At 42.7% G+C, this 20422-nt stretch overlaps 1 protein-coding gene across 1 annotated transcript in view; it reads left to right on the forward strand.

Moving 5' to 3' along the window:
- The window catches only part of Dnah3 (dynein axonemal heavy chain 3), a 205173-nt gene that overhangs the window by 178973 nt on the left and 5778 nt on the right, over nt 1-20422 (forward strand). The window contains exons 53-57 of the mRNA XM_045143809.1: nt 3792-4017; nt 11135-11379; nt 13276-13392; nt 18195-18349; nt 19794-19961. Coding sequence (XP_044999744.1) covers nt 3792-4017; nt 11135-11379; nt 13276-13392; nt 18195-18349; nt 19794-19961 — 911 coding nt within the window. The remainder of the gene's footprint in view (nt 1-3791; nt 4018-11134; nt 11380-13275; nt 13393-18194; nt 18350-19793; nt 19962-20422) is intronic.

Here is a 20422-nt window from a genome sequence, read left to right on the forward strand (position 1 = left end):
TCTTTTAAAACACATCTCTATTGTGTCTTTAATTTTTAAATGGGAACAATTGCACTGCTTATAGTTTATTGTTTATTGTTTATTTTAAAAAATGAAATAAGACAGAAAAGCATAGGATTGTGGCTCAACCAGCGTGAGATGGATTCTACCTCCTAAGGGGAAATTTGGCAATATGTGGGGACATTTGTATTGTTACAGTTGGTGTGTGTCTTGTTTTGGTGTGTGTGTGGGTGTGGCAAGCATCTTCAAGATACAGACATAGGATACTGCTCCCTTTCTACATCCTGGGGAAACCAAGACAGGTAAAGCAGAGAGATTGGGGAAGGTCAGATGACAGGCTGATGCCAACAATGCTAAATGAATATAGAAAGGCAGTGGTTTGCTGGTAGACTATGGGCTGGTTGCATCAGAAGGTCCTTGCTATCTATACAGCCTGCCCTTTCCTGATTAGGACTGGTCACTGGGGCCAGGCATTTATCATATGAGCCAGCTCTTCACTCCTGCATACCCTCTCTTAACAAGTTTCCCATGAGCCTTTCATCTCATGTGATGGTTCTCGGTCTTGGTTGCATGTTGAGTCACATTGAGAACTTTCAGAAAAGTCTCAGTGTGCCCTAGACCAATTAGATTAAAATATTTAGAGCAAAACCCAGACATCCTGTGTTCAGGTCATTCTTTTGTGGAACCACTGACTTTAATGGTTTCAGCAGACTTTGAAAATCATTACCAACATCCATTATTTCATTAGGGATTATAAAATGGTGGTATTTTAATTCTATCCTTCCTTCCACATTCATTAGCTGAAGCTCTTCTCTGAAGAGTGTTCCTTTGTCGATTTTTTTAATGTAGTTCAAACAGGACAAGTACAATAGGTACTTGATTCTTTCTCTTCATTTATCACCACTCAGAGTATTGAGCTGATGTCCCTAACTAATCTCCACAGGGAACTGTGAGCCCAGAAGATTTTTTTTTTGTACCATTATAAATGCATAGAGTGGAAGTTGGTGTTTCAAAAATGGTAGTGCTTGGGCCTGCTACCATCACCATTCTTTCTTTTTCTAAGTCATCCTGTCAGGACCATTACTCTTGCATGTGCACGTGTGCGCATACAAGTTCATGTATAAGTATATGTATATGGGCAAGCCAGGGTCTCTTGCCACTGCAAACAAACACCAGGTGAATGAAGGTGCTGCTTTTTTGCATATGGCTTTATATGGGTGCTGGTTTGCATCTGGCTTTACATAGATGCTTGAGAATTGATTCTGGAACCTGGGCTGGCAGAATGAGCTTAGCAAGCAAGCACCCTTAACCACTGGACAATCTCTTCAACCACAATTGCCTTTTTAAAAAAAATTTTCAAGGTAGGGTCTCTCTCTAGCCCCAGGCTGACCTGGAATTTAGGAGTCTCAGGGTGGCCTTGAACTCACAATGATCCTTCTACTCCTGCCTCCCAAGTGTTGGAACTAAAGGTGTATGTCACCATACTTGGCACCATTATTCTTTTTGATGCTCAAATCATTCAATCTATAGCCAATGGGAACATCTTAATGCCTGCCTACTTTTCACATAAGGCCAATGAGTTTTGCTATCTTCCTTGCCTTTTACAATTACCAAGTTTACCAAACTCATCTTCTATATTTTCTTCCCCAGACTCAGAAACACATTTTTCTGAGATAGTTTTGTTTTGTTGATAGAGTTGTTTTGTGTCCCAGGCTGCTCTGAACCTGCTATGGAGCCCAGGCTGGCCTTAAACTTGTGATCCTCTTGCCTCAGTCTCCCCAATGCTAGGATTACATGTATATACCACCACTCCTGGCTTTGGAAATAATTCTTTGTGGAACCACAGTTCTTTCAGCAGGCAATGGTATGTGGAGACCTAGAGTTTGCATTCTAGAGATGTTCATGGCCTCTGGGGAACTGCTGTTTGCAAACCTTACTGACCCCACATTCTCTTTTTGGCTGTATATAATCTGCTTTTTCACTTGGTGCTTTGAGTTCTCATCTTCAAATGACTATACCTGCCGTAGCTAAAAGTTTTATTTGTTTTGTTTTTAATTCACACATTTTAAAAATAGAATGCTGGGGGCTGGAGAGATGGCTTAGCAGTTAAGGTGCTTGCCTGCAAAGCTAAAGGACCTCAGTTCGATTCCCCAGGACCCATGTAAACCAGATGCACAAGGTGGTACATACATCTGGAGTTTGTTTGCAGTGGCTGGAGGCCCTGTCATGCCCATTCTCTCTCTCTCTCTCTCTCTTGCTTGCTCTCACTCTCGCTCTGCCTCTTTACCTCTCTCAAGTAAATAAAAAAAAAAAAATAGAATGCTGAATTTTACCGATTTTCAGATATCTTACTTTATGGCATGTGAGTTCACCGGGACTGTCATGATAGTTAACCAATCACCAAAAATTTATTTTCTCAGTTTTGAGGCTAGAAGTCTAAGATCAGGGTGCCAGTGAGATTGTTTTTTTCTGAGGCCTCACTCTTTGACTAGATGTTTTTCTTGTTTAAGCAATTATTTATTTAAGACTTTGGATGTTTGTTTGAGAGACAGGGTCTCATTAGCCCAGGCTGGCCCTGAACTTGTGATTCTTCTGCCTTAGCCTCCCAGAGTACTGGAATTTTTACAGGCATGTGCAGCCATGCTTGGCTCTCTTTGGCTTGTTGATGGATCCTCTATCTGTGTCTTTACATGTGTGCATCTGTGTCCTAATCTCTCTATTATTATTATTCTGCTTCTTAGTCTTATAAGGACAGTAGTCATATTGGATTAGGGCCTACCTTAAAGGTGTTATTTTAGCTTAATTGTCTCTGTAAAAACTGTCCTCCAATTACTGTTACTCTGTGAGAAACCAGAGATTAGGACTTCAATATGTGAATGGGGAAGTGTCATTCAGCCCATTGTAGAGAACATGCATACTCCTTGGGGTATTGTGATTATTCTTTAGGTTGACCATTCCTCATGGTGATGTAGTTCCTAGAGTAGCTTCCATTTTTTATAATGAGTTATCAATAACCAAATTTGTGTTATTTTGTGGAAACCTCATATGTCTTAATTTTTAGGACCTACCTTCAACATAACACTTTTTCATATGTAAACACTATACATCAGGACCTCAATTATCTGGCTCATCTTCATGTGAAATTTGCCAGTGAAGGGATATCTGACAAGAGAGTGCCGTGAATTCGTGCCCCTCATTGGCTGATTGCTCACTGGAGAATTTTTTTCTACCTTAAGTCAGTGACAAACTTCCATGTTGCTTCTGTGAATTAGTAGCCAGATTTTTGGCCTTTTTTTTTTATTATTATTAGTTTTGTATTCAGCAAATACAGGCAGTTTAGTACCATTATTAGGCTCATCCGTGCAGGAATGTACAGCTTTCTGAGGATCCTAACTTCATACATAAGTCTAAGCTCCAGCTCCCTACACTTAGGAGGTTCCTCAAGAGAGATTTTTTTTTTTTTTTTTTTTTTTTGTAGTACATATCTGAGCTCTTCCTGAATCAAAAACGTTAGTATTGCCGGGCGTGGTGGCTCACGCCTTTAATCCCAACACTTGGGAGGCAGAGGTAGGAGGATCACCGAGAGTTCGAGGCCACCCTGAGACTACATAGGGAATTCCAGGTCAGCCTGAGCCAGAGTGAGACCCTACCTCGAAAAACCAAAAAAAAAAAAAACAAACAAAAAACGTTAGTATCCCCCTTTTGTGTTGCTACTGGTAATCTGGTCTCAGGTCATTCAGCCCATTGTAGTCCAGTCCTCTTTTGAAAACCTCTTTGCTTTCTATTCTCAGGCCTGCTGAAGTTTGCAGATGACCTTGGTATGGGTGGCACCAAAATACAGACCATTTCCCTTGGTCAAGGCCAAGGCCCTATTGCTGCCCAAATGATCAACAACGCAATCAAAGAGGGGACCTGGGTGGTCCTACAGAACTGCCATTTGGCAACAAGCTGGATGCCCATGCTAGAAAAGATCTGTGAGGAGGTGATTGTTCCTGAAAACACCAATGTGAACTTCAGGTGAGATGCTAGTCCACCACGACCTGTCTGTCCCGGGGAGCGCGCCGCCAGCTCCTGGCAGCATGCTTGCGGCTGACAGTGCTAAGAGGGCGAGTCACAGCCCTGCTCTTGAGAGAATCCCAGTGCAGCACACAGCGCACAGGCGAGCCATGTTGAAACCACGTCATACTTGAACAAGCACCTTGGAGCACAATGAAGGGACAAGAAGTTAGGGGATGTGTAAAGGGCTAATAATTGCCTATAGTTTAAAAAAAATGAAGAGAAGTTTGCCAGGAAGGGCATTCCGGTCAGAAGGAATAGCATTTTTTAGTTTATTTATTTTCTTGGTTTTTCAAGTTAGGGTCTCTATCTCAAGCTGACCTGGAATTCACTATGGAGTCTCAGGGTGGCCTTGAACTCATAGCAATCCTCCTACCTCTGCCTCCTGAGTGCTGGGATTAAAGTTGTGAGCCACCACGCCCAGCAGGAATAGCATTTTTAAAAGTAAAGAACAATTCTGCTGGGCATGGTGGCACATGCCTTTAATCCCAGCACTTGGGAGGCAGAGGTAGGAGGATCGGCATTAGTTCAAGGCCACCCTGAGACTGCATAGTGAATCCCAGGTCAGCCTGGGCTAGAGTGAGACCCTACCTCAACCCCTCCCTCAAAAAACATTCTGAAAGTGAGCTGTAAGAAAGAAGTTGTTAGAAGTGACAGCAGATGGGTCCTGGGAGGCAGGTTAACCATTACCAAGAATTTTTGTGGGAAATATATTTGTCATTTACAGGCTACCCAGACATTGTTTTTCATTACAGCAGCCTGACTAGACCTAGACAAGGCACGAGTTCATTTTGTTGCATATGTTTATAAATTTACATGTGTATATGCATATCATGTTCATTTGTGTGTGTGCATGTATGTAGAAGCCAGAGGATGGCATTGGATATCTTCCTTAATCACTCTCCACCTCATGTTTTGAGGCACAGTCTCACTAAACCTGGAGCTCACTGATTCAGCTAGATTATCTAGCCAGCAAGCCCTAGGGATCCTCCTGTCTCCACCTCCCTAGAACTTGGACTAGAGGCATGTACCACCATGCCTGGAATTTTACATGGGTTCTGAGGATCCAAACTCAAGTCCTCATGCTTGTGTAGCAAGTTCTTGCCCATCTCCCCAATTTCATGACCTCAGGACGTCCATCATCACATGGCATTAAGGGCAGATTGAAGGAGTTCAAGATCAGGGATTGTTTCAGGAAATAAAGGCTACCTTTCTTCCATCTTCTGCTTTGGTCTGTTTTCTGCATTGAAACTTTGTTACTACAAAAGGTCCTTCCACCAAGTCCCGGGCACTGGGTACCACCCTTGAGCCTGGGAATGAGCAAGTTCAAACAGAGGTGGTGCTAGAGGATGTAAGCTGCTCAGAAGGCCCTACTCCAGGGTCATGGATGGGTGCTCACTGAAGGGTTACAGTCCATACTGGAGAGCAAACAAGCTGGAAGGTGGTCACATAGCCTTGTCAGGACTCTAGCAAAGGCTGGTCGAATGCCTAGGAGACAAGGACTCATGGCTACTCCTGCTCCACATGGAGCTCAAAGTGAGCCATGACAGCTTCCTTTGAAGGATGAGAGTCATAGTTGTCATAAAATTACCCATTAGCCTTGGCTGTGGTGAGAAATTCTGAGCAAGCTCCAGCCCACTGGCTCCTTCCTTCTCAGTGGCTCCCATCAACAACTAACTGGATGGGAGTAGTGGAAAGGCCACAGAGGGGTAATACCCCTTCCAGGTCTTGTGGTTGGAGCCAGTTCTTCCTAAAATTCTCATCTTGGAATTCTCCAGGACTGCCTGGACAGAGGAGACCCACCAGTTAGTGCTCAAAGGAGTGGGTCTCTCCATCATATCTGACACCCTGAAGTTGATATCTGGAAGCCTCCAATAAGCACATAGGGTCCAGGATGGGGCTTTGAAGATTTTATTTATTTATTTATTTATTTGTAAGCATAGAGACAGAATGGGCACACCAAGGCCTCTAGCCACTGCAAACTAACTCTAGATGCATGTGCCACTTTGTGCATCTGGTTTTACAGCCATATTGGGGAATCAAACCTAGATGGTTAGGCTTTGTGCCTTAATCACTGAGTCATTTCCCCATTCCCCTGAAGATTTCTTGTTATCAAGGAATCAGTGTATTCTGTGAAAGTCACCAAAAGAAGCCTGAATAAATCCAGCTGCCCCTGGGAACACCTGGTCCATGTTAAACATGTGTGATGAACACATGGTCCAGGCTCAGGCACCAGCATGCAGAGCATGCTGCAGAGGGGCTGGTCTCAAAGCAAGAATCCACCCAGCTCCTCAGAGTCTCTCAGACTGCAAGAGCAGGTCCTAGATAGTGGCTTTTGGGTTGGTGACCAGGTGGTGGTCCAGCATGGTGTCAGATTTGCTGCCAGAACCCAAGTCCTTCACAAAGTCTTCCATGAGCAAGCAAGCTCATACACAAAGGGCCCCTCAGGTCTTAGCAATAGAACATCCAGGAGAGCTGTCCTTGCTGCGCACAGCATAGGGTAACAATGCTATGAACAATGGCACAAATGGGTTTATCTACGGATTCAAGCTTGTCTGGGGAGCAAAGCCTAGGCCTTGAGGCAGAAGTCTTATAACCAGCATGCAGTCTGCTCAAATCCACCAAGTCTTTGTTCTTCCCTACCATACACACCAGGCAGCCTCTTCCCTGAGAGTTTCCAGAAGGAGCATGAGGTTGAATGCCCATCCCACCTGTAGTTCACCTTCAAGAACATCCCTGTCCCTGTCCACCAGAGGCCCATGCTGAAGTCTGGACAGATGCAGTAGCATGAGACTGACTCCTCCAGCAGACAAGCCAGCCTTGAGGCTAGCTCCCAAGGCAGCTAACTGGTGTTTGTCACCTTCTGTGGCCAAGAAGAGGCAGGCAGGCTTTAGGCATGCTTTTATGTCCTAGCCATGGGGAAAATGCTTGCCTCCACATGGGGTGTGGTATAATAAGACTATTTCTTTTGTAATTATTGTCTTTAAAAATATCACTAGTTGGGCTGGAGAGATGGCTTAGTGGTTAAGTGCTTGCCTGTGAAGCCTAAGGACCCCGGTTCAAGGCTCAATTTCCTAGTACCCACTTTAGCCAGATGCACAAGAGGCGCACACATCTGGAGTTCATTTGCAGTGGCTGGAGGCCCTGTCGCGCTCATTCTCTTTCTCTATCTGCCTCTTTCTCTCTCTGTCTGTCGCTCTCAAATAAATAAATAAAATTAAACAAAAAAACTAAAAATAAATAAATAAATAATGTCACTAGCTGCCTAGCACCACTCCTTATTGTTCTATTCTGTATTTCTTGGGCTTTAATAAATTTTCATCAACATTGGAAAGAGCTCCTTTTTGTGTGTGAACCTTAAAGGCCAGCTAACCTGAACCCGGTTTTGTATTCATAGATTATAGAATAGAACCAGGCCAATTTGAAAGCCACTTCAACTCATTCAGGTATCTACTCAGGCCGGGGAGTAAGACTAGCCTAGAAGCCAAATCTAGCCTGCTGAGCTGCTGCTGCTGCTGTTGTTATGGGTTGCTATTTTTTAAATAGCTACAAAAATGCCCTAAAATGATGTTTCATGACATATGGAAATTATATGAAATTCAAATTTTAGTGTCTATAAATAGTTTTATTGAAAAATGTTCATAGTTTATATATTATCTGTGGCTGGTTTTATGTGAGATAGATATCATATGAATGCACAGTCTGTATTTACCATTCTGTATGTACGGGGAAAGCTGTCTGACCCCTACGCTAGGCAAGAAAACTTTCTGGTTACTGTCATTATGGACTTGTCCACCTAAAAATAAAATATCTGGTGCTTATTTACAAAGTCAAATTAAGACCACAGTTGACTTGTATTCACAGATGTTGAAAAACAGAGCCTGAGAAGCCAATGAATGTTAATGTAAGTTTCAAGAATATTATTTATTTTGGGGTGATGAGAGGGTTCATTGACCATCAGTGACATTCAGTGAGGAAAAAAATTATTCTTATGACATTTAAGGTTTACTATAACATAAACTCACCTGTCTATGGGAGCCAAATACTTAGTGTAAATGCGTAGAGCACTAAACACAAAAAATAGTCCCTCTCCCCAAGATCATAAATTTTCATGGTGGAAACAGTAATAAATTTTCATAATAATAATAAAAAAGAAATAGTCCTTTTCTACAGTACATCAGCACTCCCCACAGGCTATTGGCCTTGGTGTCAGACTCCAGTAGAGAATGGTGAGGTGGCAGCCAACTGGGAGTCTTTATCCCACAGAAAAGAGCAGCTACTGTTTTGTACAAGCTCACTGTTAACAGTAACAGCAGGGTGTAGGCTTCCTGTGATCATATTTTCTAGAATTTTAAAAGAAGGCCCTAGATTTTAAAATTGGCAGCTGCTTCAAAAATATATCAAACAAGGCTGGGGAGATGGCTGAGCAGTTGGGCATTTGCCTGCAAAGCCAAAGGACCGAGGTTTGATTCCCGAGGACCCATGTAAGCCAGATGTACAAGGTGACACATGCGTCTGGAGTTTGTTTACAGTGGCTGAAGGTTCTGGCATGCCCATTCTTTATATATATATATATGCTTCTTTCTTTGTTTCTCTCTCTCTCTCAAATAAATAAATAAGTAAATAAAATAGTTTATTTTAAAGATATTTCAAACATTGCCCATTGTGGGCTAAAGTCAGCCTTAAGCCACCAGTTTCTGACATTTTCTCTCCCCTGCCAACTTCATGCCTGCACAGACAGTTATTCACCGATCCTGACCGAATCCTAATCACCATTCCTACCCATGACTGCTGAGCCTGGTCCTGAACCTCTACATCCCTAGATCCACCTGCTGGAAATCTCCCGGTCTAGCAAACACACAAAAATAGGCTATCATGATGTATGTAGCTTGAGTTACAATGAGTAACTTGAGTAGGAAAAACAAGTGAATAAAAGCGATGACACAGGGTTGAAGAGATGGCTCAGTGGTTTAAAGGTATTTTCTTACAAGCCTGACAGCCTGGGTTCAGTTCCCCAGTACCTGTGTAAAGCCAGATGCACAAAGTGGTGAATACGTCTGGAGTTCATTTGGCATGAGGCCCTATTGCACCCATGCTCTCGCTCTCGCTCTCTCTCTCTCTCCGTCTCTTTCTCTCTTAAATAAAAAATAAACAAGTTTTTAAAAAGCTGGAAAACCTATTAACATATAGATGGGGAAGTTATAAATTTTATTTCCTCTTAAGCACTTTTATGTGTGTTACTATTTGGGGAACATAATTTGTATTTCAAAGAAAGAATTTCTCCATATTCTCAAAGCCCATTTAATTTAATATTTTAATGATATTGGAAATTCAACCCAGGGTCTCACTCATTCTAGGCACTGATCTATATCATCAGACCCTTTTAAATTTCATTTTGAGATAGGGTCTCACTGTTACCTAGCCTGACTTTGTGTTTATAACCCTTCTGCCACACCCTCTTGAATAGCGGGATTAAAGGTATGCATCAGCACATCTGGCTCAAGGTTCATTTAAAATGCTACTTTTAAAAAACACAATTTTCGCCGGGCGTGGTGGCACATGCCTTTAATCCCAGCACTCGGGAGGCAAAGGTAGGAGGACTGCTGTGAGTTCGAGGCCACCCTGAGACTCCATAGTGAATTCCAGGTCAGCCTGGGTTAGAGTGAGACCCTACCTCAAAAAACACAACAAAAAACAAACAAACAAACAAAAAACCTCACAATTTTCTATCTAACAAGAGGTCTTGTCAAATAGAAACTTTTTCTCTAAAGAGCCAAATTGTAAATAATTTAAGCCTTGCAGCTGTACTTTCTCTGTTATAGTTATTCTACTCTGAAGTTATAAAATGTAAAGGGCACAGCTATGTTTCAATAAAACTTTATTTACAAAATGGGCTAAATTTAGCTCACGAAACCATAGTTTGCTATTTTTACTATCTGATGTTTGCCTGGCTCCCTCCAACCCATTAAAATCTCTTTCCTCCTGTGATCCTTATAGCCCGTTATTTCTGCCCTCTCTGTGGTCTTGTTTTTATACCACTTTGAACTCTGTCATACTGTTTGCTGGTCTTCTATTTCTTGCCTGGCCCCTATTTCTTCTCCTAGTAAGAAGGCTCTGATAGCTGGAGACTCGAAACAATGCTTTGCTCATGTCAGTCACTCCTGTGGCATCTAGTATTGGACTTTGCCCAACTAGATTCCTGGAAAATCCAGAAGGGGCCAAATGAAGGGCTTAAGAACAGGGCTATATATCTTTGGGGAGACATTAAAAGTTGTCTCTTCACCCTAGAGAGGCCACCAACAACTGCTAGAGAAACGAATCTTCTCTTGTATATCTGGTGTGTTTTGGCTCCATCGTTGTATCAACAAAAAGCCCACCCTAGCATAGATAATGATATATGAGAGCTGCATTCCTAGAGCTTCTTACCCAATTTTCAGGCAGTTCCACTGAAAAATCTTCTCTCCCTAGCCATTGTTTATTGGTTACATAACTTTGGTGAGGGGCCTCGGAAGACTTGACTTGTAAGTATTGTGTTCTTCCTGAGCCTTGCTAGTTTCCTGAGTTGTATGAGCACCCCTCCTCCCTCCAGGAGAGAATGTTTCAAATTTGGAGGGAAACCCATCTGACCTTTCATGCCTCTTGTTTCCTCATTGGAAAAGGAGATGGTAAATCCTCCCTCAGAGTGCTCTGAGCATTAAAGGAAATGAAAGGACATATGGTAGATTTTTGGGTTAGGTTTGAATATAGTAGTGCTTAATAAATGGTAGCTATTATTTTTAAAGTTTTAAATTTATATATATGTATACATACATATATATGTGTGTGTGTGTAATTTATTAGAGAGAGAGAAAGAGAATGGGGTGTGTCAGAGTCTCTAGCCACTGCAAATGAACTCCAGATACATGCACCACCATGTGCATCTGGCTTACATGGGTACTGGAGAATCAAATTTCGTTCCTTAAGCTTCACTGGCAAGCACCTTAACCACTAATCCATCTCTTCAGCTGGTAGCTATTATTTTTGTTAGTATTTTAAAATATTGTTTCACTCTGAACATTTGGGTTCATTATACTTTCAGACTGTGGCTAACCAGCTATCCATCAGAGAAGTTTCCGGTCAGCATTCTCCAGAATGGGATCAAAATGACCAATGAGCCTCCCAAAGGGCTTCGGGCCAACCTTTTGCGTTCCTACCTCAATGACCCCATCTCGGATCCTGTGTTTTTTCAAAGCTGTACAAAGCCAGTGATGTGGCAAAAGCTGTTGTTTGGCCTTTGCTTCTTCCACGCCATTGTTCAAGAGAGGAGAAACTTTGGACCTCTAGGTGAGGCATGGTAGTGTCTCTGCAAGGAAGGATAACAGACAGATGTGGGTGGGCTTACCTATAGGTGCATGTTACAGCTTATAGTTGCGTGGGTGGGCCAGTAAAATATAGCATATATTCCATGAACTATTTGGGATGTGCTTACATTACATATGATATGTAATTTATCTCATATTAAAATTTTATTTAGTGTCCTATATTATTTTATTCTAAACCTGAAAGTCTTATGACTAATCAAGCCAATGACAATATTTTTTTTTTAAAAAGGAGTGATTTTCTGAAATCAGAGGTCCCCCACCTGCCGAGGTAGTGATAATGAGAGGACCCTGGGCCTCTTCCCCTTGCATGCATTTAGCTTAGATATAATGATCATTCTCCAAGGAGCTTCACCAGGTAACTTAAAACATTTTAGTTAGCTCTCTTTAACGAAAAAACAGACATTAGGGCATATGTCTGCACTTCTTAAAAAATAACAAATTTGTGAATGGAACCTAACTAACCGTAACTAAGTCATCTTGCTAGGACAGATAATCAAAGTACAGTCATCATGATTTGGGGGTTTGAGGACCTTCTCTCACCTATGGGCTGTCTGGTCTTTTTTATTTCTTTTGTTAGGCCTAGTTGTATTTTATTTAAACATTTTTATTGACAACTTCCATTCATATATACAACACACCATGATCATAACCCTCTACCACCACCCCTGACATTTTCTTAATACATGCAAAGGGATATACTTCAGAGGGTTTCTGATAGTTCCTTTTGGTTAGATAAGAAGAGAAACTGCCCTCATGGCGATATTCTTGGAGCATTCCCTTTCCTTTTCTTTTTAAAATACTTTATTTTAAAAAGTATATTTTACTTATTTGCAAGGGGAGAGAGAGAAGGAGAATGAATGGGCATACGAGGGCCTCCAGCCACTACACATGAACTCTAGATGTATTCACCATTTTGTGCATCTGGCTTTATGTGGGTACTGGGGACTAGAACCTGGATTTCCCAGGTCATTAGGCTTTGTAAGCAAGTGTTTTAACTGCTAAGCCATCTTTCCAGCCATTAAAATACTTTTTAAAGTTAGTATACAAAGTAATAGGTTCCATGATAGCGTTTTCAAAGACATAGTCATTATACCTTGTTTTCATTTGTTCCTTCCCCCCACTGCCATCTCTCATCTCCCAAGACCTTCCTCTTGTCTCTTCCTCCAGCGTCAGGTAGCTCCACAGGCCAGGTGACTTCCCCTGGGGGTGGCGAGCGGGGGCAGTCTCTCTGTGTCCGCCTTTCATGCACCATATTCCCACACCAGCCCTCAAGCCATCCCAGTATGTTTGGCTCAGAGCCAAACTGCCCTGTTGTGCTTCTTCCAGCATGAAGTTTATTACTTTGTTGCTTTTTATTTAAATTAAATTCCTGTGTCATTGCCTAGTCCCAATGCACATTATCATTAACCCTTGGAAGTCCAGTGGCAGTTTCTGTAAGCCTGGACTTTCAGTTCTTCTACACACTCAAGGAGAATTCCCCAAAGCAGCTTCATTCTGCCGCCCAGTCACAGCTACTGCTCTCAGCTATGCTTGAAGTGTTGTTTTTGGAGCCCTGGCTCCACCACAGTCTTCCAGCCGTGCTGAATAATTCTCGTTCCACAAATCCCAAGATGTTAACATCTTTCTTAACAAATGGGGAGACCCATAAAGAAATTGATTTTAGAATGGATGTTTTCTCAGGCAGAATGACTCCCATGCTGACCGTAAATGTCAAGGCAAATAGTTGGCCGGGTGCTGGATATTCCGAGGGCTGAAAGAGGCTCTTGATCCATAATGATGCTTAACCCACAGGCTTAGTCTGAGTGGAAATTAAGAGCTCTCAGCTCTGAAGCCTTCCACTTTCCTCTGGATCTTGCAGGTTGGAATATTCCTTATGAATTTAACGAGTCTGACTTGAGAATCAGCATGCGGCAGATCCAGATGTTTCTCAATGATTACAAGGAGGTGCCATTCGACGCACTGACCTATTTGACAGGTACTGATGGGTGGAGCTTGGCTCTTGTCATTCTCTGTTCCCCTTTTCCACCTCCCTGCTATTCAGCTCCTGTCCCTGCTTATTCCCCCACCCCTTTCCTCTTTCTGTCACTCAGCCAAGCAACACTAAACTCTACTGATGTTGGCTGTCATGGTAGATAGAGTAAAAGACAAAATCAAGAAAGTAAGATTCCTTAGTCTGGTGGCTCTCGGTCAACCATGGTAGAATCATGTGCCTGAGTAAATGACAGTACGGTGTTAAGTACAGGTAAACATTTGCAAAGTACAAGGGAAACACAATGACCCAATGTTAAGATAGAGGGAAGATGATTGTGGGAAACATCCTGAAGATTTATTTTTTGATGTGTGTGTGTGTTGTAGAGAACTGTGGGTGTCTACCTACACCACCAGCCTGCCTGGTTTCTTTGCAGTGGAGTCTCTTGCTGGTTTCAGAGCTTGCTACTTGCAAGCCCCAGTGACTTTCCAGTCTGGTCTCCCGACCCACAGGACTGGGGTTTCAGATGTGCAAGGCCACACCCACCTGATTCTGGAGATTCCAATTCAGGAGGTCTCTCAGGCCCTCACATTTGCACAGGAAGTACATTTAACTGCTGAGCCATCTTTCCAGTCCACTTTTGAAGTTTTAGAAGACAGGTAGGTTGTGAGGGATCAGTAGGAGGTTGCTGTTATTATATTACTATTATAGCAGCAGTATTTTATTACTGTGTATGTATGGATGTATATGGTTGCACACATGCTATGGTACATGTGTGGAAGTTGAGGTGTTTATCCTTTCCTTCCACCTTGCTTAGGTGGGGTCTTTCTTATTTTTGTTTACTTGTTTTCTTTCTTTCTTTGTTTGTTTTTTTTTTTCAAAGTAGGGTCTCACTCTAGCCCAAGCTGACCTGGAAGTCATTTGGTAGTATCAGGGTGGCCTTGAACTCATGTGACTTTTAAAACGGTTGATGGAGTGAGCAAGAAATGACCCCAAAGTAACTTGCCAGTCAGGATAAGCAAGTTACATTGGGGTCATTTATTGCTAGCTCTATGTGCATCAGCAGAGGTCTGTGCTCATTATCACTATCTACTAGGTACATAGTAAAGACTCCATCAACCGTTTTACAAAGTTCATCTAAAAGAATGTGTGTGTGTGTGTGTGCACGCGTGCATGCGCACACACACGTGCACGCATGCATGAACATGAGCTAGGGCTTCTTGCTACTACAAATGAACACCAGATGCTACTTTGGTGTGTCTAGCTTCATGTGAGTGGTAGAGATGGAACCTAGGCTGTCAGAGCTTTGTAAGCAAGTGCCTTTAAGTACTGAGGTATTGCCCCAGCCCTCCATCAACTTTTATCACTACCATCTCCATATATGCTTGTGTGGTCATTGCACTTAAGCTTTCACACACCACTTAAATGTGTAGGAACTTAGCATTGGCTCTATCCCACTCTAAGGGACCAGAGGAGGTAGCTTTCTATGGGACTAGAAGGAAAAATGAAAAGTCACGCAACACCAGATATAGGTGATCATTAGAATTTGCCACCAACATGAATTTCATCTATGGAGAGGTGAGATGGACCAAGGTCATCCACCCTTAATTTGATATCAAGCCCTATAGAAGAGGTCTGAGGTATATCCTGACCTCTCTGGCAACTTGTGTTATTAACATTTTATCTATTTACTTATTTAACTATTTATTTATTCATTTATGTGTGTGAGAGAGAGGCAGATAGAGAGAGAATGGGCATGCCTGGGCCTCTAGCCACTACAAATGAACTTTATATACATGGGCCACCTTGTGCATCTGGTTTATGTGGGTACTGGTGAATAGAATCTGGGTCCTTAGGTTTCATAGGCAAGTGCCTTAATTGCTAAGCCATCTTTCTAACCCACAGCTTATGTTCTTACTACCAATAAAAATTAAAAACAACAACAAAAAAACCATGTGGGAGATGGCTCAGCAGTTAAAAGTGCTTGCTTTCAAAGCCTGCCAACCTCATTTGGAGGCTCCTCAGCCCCCACAGGATGCAAAGTAAAGTACCTGTCTAACCCCAGTGCACCTGTAGTACTGGGAGGTGGAGCTTGGAGAATTCAGAAGCCCACAAGCAACAATGGCAGAACAATGAGAGACCCTGTCTCAAAAGAAGGTGGAAGGAATGGGGTGTGGTGATGTATGACTTTAATTCCAGCACTCAGGAGGCAGAGGTAGGAGATTGCTGTGAGTTCCAGGCCAGACTGAGACTATAGAGTGAATTCCAGGTCAGCCTGAACTAAAGTGAGACCCTACCTCAAAAACCAAAAAACCAAAACACCAAGAAAAAAGAAGAAGAAGAAAAAGAAGAAGGAAGAGGAGGAGGAAGAGGAGGAGGAGGAGGAGGAGGAGGAGGAGGAAGAGGAGGAAGAGGAGGAGGAGGAGTGAAAGGAGAGGAGAAACACTTTGATGTTGTCCTCTAACCTTCATAAATGCTCTGTGGCCAAGTGTGTATGTGTATGTACATGCACTTGTACACTACACATACATACACACACAAATGAAAAAGAAAAAAACCATGCAGCTATAGAGAAATGGACTTTCCTTCATTGAAATAAAACCCAAAGCATCTAAGTATGTCCACTGTAGAAAATTCACTGAGAAGAAAGTTGTGGTGGAACTTTGTGCCATGATTATGGGTCTCCTCCAGAAGTGACTCTGGGGGCTGAAAGAGGCCACTGTTTTTCTTTTTGGGGGTTTTTAATTTGTTTGTCTTGAGATGATGCCATTCTCTGTAGCACAGGCTGGCATTGAACTTGTGATTCTCCTGCCTCAGAGTACTGGTATTACAATCATATACCACCATACCCGGCTCAAAAATTGCTCTCCCAAGGTTGGTATAAACTTTCTTATAGCTATAATGTTCACCTGAAAATTGCTGACAGCCTGAAGATGCACATAGAGAGGAGTGCAGAAATCTGGATAGCCTGGCTTATGGTAAATCTGCTTTTATTGGACTCCTGTTACTTACATGAGCTTCTTTACTTCCCTTTAACCAGATACCCATGATCTACTTCCTAGATAAGTGAGACCCTTCCAATTCAGACCAAAAGAAGCTAAAGCCCCTTGCCCCCAACTCTATTCTAATTTCCTTTCCCTTTCTGTAGACCTGCCTTTTCCAAGATGAACTTGGGAATAAGCTCATCCTTCACAGTGCCTTTGTGCATGTTAACACACATACACATGCACACATATGTCTCCTTCTTGCAGACCTAGTGTATTGAAACCCAATTACCAAATACCACTACTAATTACAAGGGTTACTTAATCTGACCCCAGCTAGAACATGTATCATGACCTGGTTGATAAACTGGACTTGATGTATCTACCAAGGAATTACCTAGTTCTTTTAACCAAGTGCAGAAATCCAGACCCCAGAGAATTATGTTAATGATAAGGGAATGGGTTGAAGTGGTGAGTAGTATTCCAAAGTAGTACATAGGATAGTCTTGTGTTTCTAAAATATATATTCCTAATAGGCCCTCATATAGCTCAGGTGAGCCTCGAACTCACTTTGTAGCCAAGGATGACTTTGAACTTCTGAATTCCTGCTTCTTCCTCCTGAGTGCTGGGATTGCAGGCATGCACTAAAATGCCCACTTTATGTGGTGCTGGGGATTGAAGCTAGGGTTTCATGTATGCCAGGTAGCCACTCTATCAATTGAGCCCTCTGCTTTTTTAAAGTGTTTATTTGAGAGAGAGAGAGAGAGAGACAATGTGTGTGCAAGGAACTCTAGCCACTGCAAAGAAACTCCAGATGCATGTGTAACCTTGTACATCTGGCTTTATGTGGAATTGAACCTGGGTCCTTAGGCTTGGTAGGCAAGGGCCTTTAATGGCTAAGCCATCTCTCCAGCCCCCCTCTGCTTTTTTTTATTATTATTATTTATTTATTTATTTGAGAGCAACAGACAGAGAGAGAAAGACAGATAGAGGGAGAGAGAGAGAATGGCCGCGCCAGGGCTTCCAGCCTCTGCAAACGAACTCCAGACGCATGTGCCCCCTTGTGCATCTGGCTAACGTGGGACCTGGGGAACCGAGCCTCGAACCGGGGTCCTTAGGCTTCACAGGCAAGTGCTTAACCGCTAAGCCATCTCTCCAGCACCCCCCTCTGCTTTTTGACTAACAAGAAAATGTTATTAAGTATCCAGGCTGGGACTGGAACTCTGGACTATCTCATTTGAAAGCCTTTTACTTTAAGCTACATTTTTTGTAATGCCTTTCACATATATATATATGTCCTCAGAAAAAAACGATCTGGATGATACCTTGATATTAATAGCTGTCTTTGGTGGTTCTTATGCTGGTTATACCATTTATCTCAGCTTATCTCTTTTCTAATTTAAAAAAAAATATTTTTAGAATTTTTATTTATTTATTTGAGAGAGAGAGAGAGGGAGGGAGAGGGAGAGAGAATGGGCATGCCAGGGCCTCCAGCCACTGCAAACGACCTTCAGACACATGTACCCCCTTGTGCATGTGGCTTATATGGGTTCTGAGGAATTGAACCGGGGTCCTTTGGCTATGCAGGCAAATGCCTTAACCTGTAATTCATCTCTCTATTTTTTAATATGGAAAATATGTATTATTTTTGTAGTCATCACAGTACACAAATGGACTTCTCATCACATGCTGAATATGACACCAGCATCCCTGTGACCTGTATCTCAACATGGCATCTTGGTTGCAATAATTTCATTTTAAGTTAATACTGAGCTCATGATGACCTTCCTGTACTCAGCTTCTTGCTTTGTCTGTTATCCCTAGGTGAATGTAACTATGGCGGCAGAGTGACTGATGACAAAGACAGGCGTCTCCTGCTGTCTCTTTTGTCCATGGTCTATTGTAAGGAGATTGAACAAGACTATTATTTCCTTGCCCCTGGAGAGACATACTACATCCCTCCCCATGGCACTTATCAGGTATAGTACCCAGAAAGGCTCAGAAGCCCCCATATAACTAGAGGCTATACAGTTCAGAAAAAAACAAAACAAAACAAAAAAAACTTAGTTACTCAGTCTTGGGCTTTCTTATCGGGAGCCAATAAGTTGTTCCTAATATTTCAGAGATCCCTCAAAAGAGATATTATTGCTTAATGAATGCAAGTACTTGATAGACAGGGTATTTCAAGACACAGGGCCCATCTGGAGCGGTTGTGCAAGAGAGGGAAGGTTAAGAGAAATGCTTGAAATAGGATAATTGCTACTTATAAGTAAAGATTCCAAAGGCAACAAAAGAAGGGCCAGACATGGTGGCATATACAAGAAATCCTAGAACTCAACATGTAGGGTAGGGAAGGAAGATTGCAAATCTGCCAACTTGGGATACACAGTAAGACACTGTCTCAAAGTAAAAAAAGGGTGGGAGGAGCACAGAAAAACTCGATAGGGATTAAGACAGGGAAGATGAAAACAAGAGAAGGATGAAAATGAAAATGAGCTCACTTAGATTGATTACTGGCTTTGTGCTTTACTCTTGGGTAGCCTCATGTGTCTATTGCCTATTTAGAGATAAAGGGTCTAGGGTTTCCGATGACTGACTGAAGGTCATACCATTATTTTGCAATAGAACTCGAGTCTAAACCCAGTGTTATATAGCTCTAAAACCAGGACTACTTTGATGGAGAGGAAGCCTGGTACAAGAGGAAAGACATTCAGACACTCAGCATTCTTGCTTTTTTTGGTTGTTGGTCTTTGTTTTTGTTTTTGGAGGTAGGGTCTCACTCTAGCCCATGATGACCTGAAATTCAGTATGTAGTCTCAGGGTGGCCTTGAACTCACAGCAATCCTCCTACCTCTGCCTCCTGAGTTCTGGGATTAAAGGTGTGTGCCACCCCACCCAACACTGTTTTTTTTTTTCTTTTTTTTTTTTTTTTTTCGAGGTAGGGGTCTCACTCTGGCCCAGGCTGACCTGGAATTTACGATGTAGTCTCAAGGTGGCCTCAAACTCACAACGATCCTCCTACCTCTGCCTCCCGAGTACTGGGATTAAAGGTGTGCACCACCATACTCAGCTGTAATTTTGTTTTTTGAAGCAGGGTCTCACTCTAGCCCAGGGTGACCTAGAACTTACTCTGTAGTACAGGTTAGCCTCGAACCCATGGCAATCCTTCTACTTCAGCCTTCCTAAATGTTGGGATTAAAGGTGTGAGCCATCATGCTTGGCTTCTACCTGCTTTTATACTCCCCAGAAAACTGTATGAGAAGGAGCTTGGGATGTGATTGCTTGGTCCAGATTGTGGGGGCGAGGTAGGATGTGCTACCAGTACAGTGGAATTCCTCCTTGGGATAGCTGTAGCCAAGGCCCAGGTCATCTGTGGGCCCACAGGAGCCCTGTGTTGATGTCAACTGAAGATTTCCTTTCCAGTCCTACATTGATTATCTCAGGACTCTCCCCATCACAACACATCCAGAAGTATTTGGCCTCCATGAGAATGCCGACATTACCAAGGACAACCAGGAAACCAACCAGCTCTTCCAGGGGGTGCTGTTGACCCTCCCGAGACAGTCAGGAGGGAGTGGAAAGTCCCCTCAGGTAACCAGCTTTCCATCTAGTAGCATGCAAATTTGTGGGTGGAAAAGGGGAGGCAAAGGGGGGGGGCATATACCCCTGAGGGAGGGCTGAGTGTTCTGGTCTAATTGTCAAGAGTCCATAAATACAAAGTGAAAAACCGAGTTGGTGGTGCACACCTTTAATCCAAGTACTCAGGAGGCAGAGGTGGAAGGACCATCGTGAGTTCAAGGCCATCCTAAGACTACATAGTGAATTCCAAGCTGGCCTGTACTAGATTGAAACCCTACCTTGGAAAAAAAAAAAAGGCAAACTAATCTCAAACAATTGTCAATAATTGCCTGGCTCCGCCCTGGAGGGTAGGTAGTGCTGAGGAAGGACCAGGCCCGCTGGTTCCTCCCAAGGGTTTGAGAAGAAGGATGAACGTTAGACGACTCAGAACCTCTCCTAGTCACTGGAGAAAAACCACACTGAATCCGGAGTCT

This window comes from Jaculus jaculus, chromosome 2 (genome assembly GCF_020740685.1).
Source record: "Jaculus jaculus isolate mJacJac1 chromosome 2, mJacJac1.mat.Y.cur, whole genome shotgun sequence".
NCBI classification, from domain to species: Eukaryota; Metazoa; Chordata; class Mammalia; order Rodentia; family Dipodidae; genus Jaculus; species Jaculus jaculus.